At 35.3% G+C, this 7513-nt stretch overlaps 1 protein-coding gene across 1 annotated transcript; it reads left to right on the forward strand.

Annotated features, from left to right (window-relative positions):
- Positions 1–6191: 6191 nt before the first annotated feature.
- LOC116267648 (zinc finger BED domain-containing protein RICESLEEPER 2-like) lies at positions 6192–7513 on the forward strand. The gene is made up of 2 exons (XM_031649511.1): positions 6192–7371; positions 7437–7513. The coding sequence occupies exons 1-2, from the start codon at positions 6192–6194 to the stop codon at positions 7511–7513; spliced, it is 1257 nt and encodes a 418-aa protein (XP_031505371.1).

The following is a 7513-nucleotide window of genomic DNA, read 5'->3' on the forward strand; positions in this document are numbered from 1 at the left end:
CGGCTGAACATGCTGAAGCTTATCGCCAAAGGGTAGCCAGACAATTTGCCAAGTCAGTTATCGAGAGACGGTTCAAAGTGAATGATTCGGTCCTACGATCTGCAGTGTACCTGAGAGGACGACCACGAGGCAAGTGGGCACCAAATTGGGAAGGCCCATATGTCATTAAGGAAGTTTTGCCCCACAATTCATACCGACTAATTGATGCTGATGGGGTGGAATTTGCCGATCCTGTTAATGCCCTTCACCTCAAGAAATTTTATGCCTAGTTCTCTTGTATTCATTTTCCAATCAATGTCAAACATTTGTGTTTCCACATCGACTATTCAATCTAGATTCTTCCCAGTTGTAAAACATGACAATTACACTGGGGCATTTTTATTTTTATCGTTCAGGGCTTGAGAGCAACCCGTGCAGGTAAAGGGTTAAACCCGCAATATGAGGGCAACCCATGCAGGCAAGAGGTTAAACCTGCAATGCTAGCCAAAGCAACCCATGCAGGCAAAGGGGTTAAACCTGTGCTACAAGCCAAAGCAACCCACACAGTTAAAGGGTTCAACTTGTGATGCAAGTCAAGGCAACCCATTCAGGGGGTTAATCCTGAATTTGAAATCGGCAAACCCATGCAGGTAAGGGGTTAAACCTGCAATTTAAGCTCAAACAACCCATTCAAGTAAGGGGTAAAGCCTGAAACATCTCTATGAAAATATCTTGCTTGAAAAATTTGTGGCATTTATCTTTGTCACTAAGCACGGCTAACACCGGCTTATTAACAAAGAGGGGCATCTGTAATCACCCCAAATTTTTCTAAAGGACTATGATGTTTTATCCAAGTGCGAAATTCAAATTTAGGCACAAGATTTCCAAAATACTACTCTCAGATCCAAATTAAATCCAAAATAGAACTCTCAGATCCAAATTAAATCCAAAATACTACTTTTAGATCCAAAACTCAAGTTCAATCCAAATCAATCATTTAAGACTGATTTGCCCCTCCTTTTGACCATAAAACCTCCTTTAGAGGGTGATTTTAGTCTTTTTCAAACAAGACCGATTTGCCCCTCCTTTTGACCAAAAAACCTTGTTTTAGAGGGTGATTTTAGTCTTTTTCAAACAAGACCGATTTGCCCTTCCTTTTGACCAAAAAACCTTCTTTTAGAGGGTGATTTTAGTCTTTTTTTTTAAACAAGACCGATTTGCCCCTCCTTTTGACCAAAAAACATTCTTTTAGAGGGTGATTTTAGTCTTTTTGGTAAACAAGACCGATTTGCCCCTCCTTTTGACCAAAAAACCTTCTTTTAGAGGGTGATTTTAGTCTTTTTGGGTGGACAAGACTCATTTGCCCTTCCTTTTGGCCAAAAAATCTCTTTTTGGAGGGTGATTTTAGTCTTTTTAGGTCAAAAAAATTCAAATTTTGGGTTTTGGCTCCAAAATCCTCTATAAATACCCCCCCATATCCCCCCTCTTGGGCAAGATTGGTCCTTGGGAGAAACTCTAGTGTATTCTCACTTGAAGACTTAGAGTTTCTCTTGAGCTCTCTCTCTCTCTCCCTCTTCCTCTTTTCATTTCCTTCTCAAACTTAGAGCAAGCACTTTTGGAGCTTCATTCAAAAGGGGATCTTCAAGTGAATGTGTTCATCTTCCTTAAGTCATTTCCTATTAGAGGTATGTAATCTTCATCTCTCTCATTTCTCTCTTCTTTCTTTTCATTAATGTTCTTATTATTATGTTATTTCTTTCTCTTAAACATAGTGTTGTTGTTGTTTTCATTTTCTCTTCTCATCTTCATCTCCCTATGACCAAAGGAGATAGCACTCAACCTCTTTTTAGAGACAAGAGGCTATGCTCAAATGCACCGGGAGCATGAGAAGATGAGATGATATCTTATTTTATGATTAAATCATGTTCTTTCAAGTATTCTTGTTGTTCTTGTTCTTTCTCTATATTAATATCTTATTGCTCTTTCTTCTCTTCAATAATATATTCTTCTTGTTGTTATTCTTTTCCTTAATGAATATATTTTTGTTGTTATTGTTATTTCATTTCTTCAATAGTCTTGTCCTTGTTATTTTTTTTTTTTTTTTCTTTCTTCTTTCTTCTTCCTCTTCCCATGACCAAAGGAGATAGCCCTCAATCTCTTTTTAGAGACAAGAGGCTATGCTCAAGTGCATTGGGAGTGTGAAAAGATAAAAAGATCTTTCGTTTCATGATTGAATAATGTTTTCTCTTTTATTAAATATAACATTGTATCTCTTTCTATATTTTCTTCTCATCTTCATCTCCCCACGGCTAAAAAAGGTAGCTCTCAATCTCTTTTTAGAGACAAGAGACTATACTCAAAGTGCACCGGGAGCATGGAAAGATGAGATGATCTTTCATTTTAATCATGTTCTTTCTTTTCATGAATACATTCTTATTGTTTTTTTTTTTTTTGTTTCCTCTTATTTTCCTCTCTTCCTCATTTCTCCATGGCCAAAAGAGATAGCTCTCAATCTCTATTTTAGAGTCAAGAGGCTATACTCAAGTGCACCGGGAACATGAGAAGATGAAGTGGTATATCAATTCATAGTTACATCATGTCTTCCCTCCTAATTGAACTTTGCTTTTTCCATCATTCTCTTTCTTTCTTTCATTCCTTGAATATTATCTATAAATTATGCACGCATGATTGCTTGGTTCTTTACTTACATGTGAACGTATGGCGGGAATAAGAGTGTGGTTTGGGGACTCTTTATTTTCATATTAATTTTTGAGGTTGGGACTTGTCCAACTCGGGATAAACCCTCACGAAAATGTACATATTAATATGCATTTTCATGACATTTTGCGCTAGATTCTTTCTTAATCATCACATTAGGAACCCTAACGAGTGCTTCGTTATGTTGCTTGTTTTCTTTCATACCCAACGGTGGAAGAAATATATCCCTTACAACAAACTAAATAATAACATTCTATACTTATATAAATCATATTTTCCAAAACATTTTCAAAAAGAACCTTCTAATATGGCCTTAGGGACTTAGCTTAGACTCTTGCATGAGTCCAAGCTCCCCTCTGGCCCACATTAAATTTGAAGTTGGTAATTTTAAGTTGTTCCTTGATTTTTTTTAATCTTGTGAAGGTATGGATGTATACACATGTTATATACATTTATGCCAACATGATGACCCCCATCTTTCTCTCTCTATGCTTTCACTTTCTATTTTATAAATTTTCATATGTGCATGAATACGTATGTACATGTGTTCCATCTCCTCTCTTTCAAATATTTATTCCTCTTTTCAAGACAAATATCTTCTCTTATAACATTTCTCATACCCATATATGCGTATGATATTTTTCTTTTCCTCTAAAATCTCTCTTTCTCTTCGAATCAATACATCTTTTTCTCTTTATATGTAATGATATGTACACAAGTATGCATGTCTTTCTCTATATCTCTCTCTTTCCTTTCATAAGAGTGTTTTATCTCTTGTATTCTTCTTAACATTCTCATCTCATAAACTTTCTATTTACCAACTTCAATAAGACCACAAATCAAGTAATGACCCAATATTGGAAACATGCTTGATGGTCTACAATCTCTATCCCTTTTCAAAAACTTTTCCTTCTTATATACAATAATTATAATAACGAAATCTTAGATGTATGTTGTGGTAGGAATGACATTAGATGAATGTTGTGGTAGGAATGTTTTACATTTTTTTCAATCATATAGGGTAAATGCATCCATGCATTCTCACCCACTTTATTTCATTTATGATCACAAGCACATCTCCAAAGGAACTTAAGCAAGAAGGGATGGAACTCTAGCTAGGTGGTAACCGAATTAGAGCAAAATCTCAAACCTACTTAAAGTCTTAAGAGAACACTAAAGTGATTTCAAAATGTTTTCACAAGTTTTTCAAATGATATTTACTAGTTTCACTTTTTCCTCAAAACATTTCACATTTTCAAGCAATTTTTCAAGAACCCTTTCAAAAGTTTGAAACTCCAAACTTTCAATATTTTCTACACCGCATATAGAATCAAAAAGATGTTTAAGTTAAAACGAAATGCATCAATGATAAACATAGTCCTTGGGTTGATTACCCCCGGTAAAGGCACCGGGAACGGTCGATCCTCGTACCGACGGGCGAGTCCCTTTCTTTCCTCTTTCAAAACAAAAACCTTATTTTTCTGGAGCACTCCAAAACCAATGAAAATTTTGGGATGCAAACAGGACCATTGGTGCTGGCATGCTTCCTTCCATTCACACTTTCATCTGAAAGGGGAAAAGAGAAACAGAGGGAGGAAGAAAGAAATGGCGACGCAGAAACCCATGGGGATGGTGGCGTATCACATGCCAAAGCTGCTTCAGCTTCTCTCCAACCCACGGTCTTTCTCCTCTCTCTCTCTTTCTCTCTTCTTTTCTTTTTATTAATCTGTTGAACAGAGCGTGGTGGAGTGGTGATGGATTCTTACACACGGAGACTTTGGACCACGTGTATTTACCACATAGGTTGTGTTCATAGGGACGCGTTTCATTTATGCCCTGATAATTCCACACTTGTTTGCAGTGAAAACTAGTGAAAGGCGAGGGAGAGCTAATTGAAAAGTGACTGATTTTGGTCTAAGCAAGGTAGTGGATAATGATGTGGGATCCCAATCGATGGAACTTACTTCCCAATTCCCAAGGAGCTAAATGATGCTTTATGAGAGTTAGAAGTAAAGTGCAATCATATATGCAGTTTCCATAGTTCCACATTTTCTCCTATCTGCCATAGCAGGAGTCACTTATGCGGCATCTTCAGTTTCCAACTTAAATACTGACTTATATGACCGAGAGTTTATGAAAGGAAAACTTGCTGTTTATGAAATATGCAAAATATGACATGTCACTTTCTATTTTTATGCATGTGCCTGCTTCTGGTTGGCTGCACTTGTTGGTATGGTTTTGTAGTTTCAAATAGTTGTTTTGGCATTTGCTTTTCTCCAGTGCTTGTGCAGCTGCTGCCAGGATGCTATCAATCTTTACCATATAGTTCTGTGTACAGGAAGACTTTGCTTAGTGCTAATTTTATGGTTTTGGATGTTACTTTCCTTCTCTGCATGAGAACTTGAAAAGATTTCTGGTAATTATGCTGTGCACTTAAACTTCAAACTTATTGTTGATATTTTATATGGAAAATATAGTGGTAAAGGCAAAGTTGATGTCTTCTATGTTATTTTTGTATTCTTTGTAGCACCTAAAAATTTGTCGGTATTGGGCTCTCTTATACTTAAGTAGCAAGTTGACATTTTCAATGTCTATTATGCACTTTATTTTTATTTCCACTTTTCAATACCGACCACCATTTTTTTTTCCTTCTCCTTTTTCTTTCCATTTTTTGCTTTCGAATGGTTTAGTTAAAGTTTTCTATTTTTTATATGCAGATTATGGATTCTACAACATCAGGTGCCAATGCTTCTAGTTCCGTCTCTGCTAACAATATAGAAGTTGACATATCTACGAAAACCAAGTCACTAAGATCAGCGGTATGGAAAGAGTTCAGCAGGACAATAAACGAATTAGGTATTCAACGTGCTGTTTGTCAATACTGTAAAGTATCTATGGATTGCAATAGTAAGATGGGCACCTCACGTTTGAAGAATCATTTAAAATCATGTCCTAAAAGGCCTAACTTAGAATCATGTCAACAACGTCTGGTTTTTGGTGAAAAAGATGAAAAATGTATTGTTGGTACTTTCAAGTTTGATTCAGATAAAAGTCGACAAGATTTAGCCAATATGATTATTCTTCATGAATATCCATTTTGTATAATTGGTCATTCTGAATTTCAGAAATTTGTTAAAGGATTACAACCACAGTTTAAGTTATTGTTACGTAACACTATTAGATCATATTGCATACATATTTATGAAGATGAAATGACAAAATTACGTACTATTTTGGAGAAGACTAATGGGAGGATTAGTCTTACATCTGACATGTGGACTTCGTCTTGTCAAAAACATGGTTATTTATGTTTGACTGCACATTATATTGATAATAGTTGGGAAATAAGAATGAAAGTTCTCAACTTTGTTATGGTTGAAACACCTCATGCAGGAGAAAGACTTGCATCAGTCATCAAAGATTGTTTACTAAAATGAAATATTGATCGCAAGTTATTTTCAATTACATTAGATAATTGTTCGACAAATGATATCATGGTTACAAAATTGATAGAGTGGCTTCTTGAAAAGGATGCACTTGTCTGTAATGGAAAATTTTTTCAAGTTAGATGTGCTGCTCATATTCTTAATTTGGTTGTGCAAGATGGTGTCAAAGAAATAAGTGATGTGGTTGACAAGATCAGAGAAAGCATAAAATATATTAAGGCATCTCTAGCTCGATGTGAAATTTTTGATCGAGCAGTGCGTCATGTCAAAGTTATTTGTAAAAACAAGTTGTGCCTTGATGTTCCAATTAGATGGAACTCAACATTTCTTATGCTTGATGTAGCTTTACAATATAAAGAAGCTTTTGGTCGTTTTGAAGAACTTGATCGTCACTATCATTTCAGACCAACAAAGGACGAGTGGAAGAAGGCTACTATTATTCATAACAGTTTGAAGGTATTTTATGATGCTACTAATGCCATTTCTGCAGTCAAGTGTCCAACTTCCAATATCTTCTTTAAAGAGTTTTGTGAGATAAAGTTGAAAATTAAAAAAATGTGTTCAAGTTCAGATATTTGCCTTTCAAATATGGCAATGAGGATGAAAACAAAATTTGACAAGTATTGGGATATATGCAATTTAATTTTAGCAGTTGCAGTGGTATTTGATCCTCATTATAAGATGAAAATAATTGAGTTTTATTATAGGCAATTTTATAAAGATGAAGCATATGAACTTGTTTCTGCAATTAAGAATTATTTTCGTGATCTTTATGATGAATATAAAGCTACTTATGCATTGAAGACACTCTCTGCTGGTACTGGTTACATTGTTGATGTTGAGAAGGATAATGAAGCATCTACTTCGACTTCTTTGATTGAGGTTTCTTCTAATAAGAAGCTTAGAATAAGTGCATTAGATGACTTTCTTGAAGAATCATCACAAAGCCAACATAGAAAATCAGATTTGGAGTTGTATTTGGAAGAGCCATTTTACCCAAAAAACAATCCAATTGACATTTTGACTTGGAGGAAAGTCAATGCACCTAAATACCCTGTGTTATTTAGAATGGTATGTGACATTTTGGCTCTTCCTATATCAACTGTTGCATCAGAGTCAACATTTAGTACAGGTGGACGTATTCTTGACTTATACAGATCTAGATTAGGTTGCAAGACCGTGGAGGCTTTGATTTGTGCACAAGATTGGTTGCGAGATAAGGCTAAAGGTAATTTACTTATTATTAATGTTTTTAAACATATTTTTGTGTTGCTTATTTTATTATTTTGTTAGATGATTCCGATTTGCCTACACCTTTACCTGAAGAGGAAGCACCATTTGCATCTGCATACATTGAAACTGAATCGTAA

This window comes from Nymphaea colorata, chromosome 14, assembly GCF_008831285.2.
Source record: "Nymphaea colorata isolate Beijing-Zhang1983 chromosome 14, ASM883128v2, whole genome shotgun sequence".
Lineage (NCBI taxonomy): Eukaryota > Viridiplantae > Streptophyta > Magnoliopsida > Nymphaeales > Nymphaeaceae > Nymphaea > Nymphaea colorata.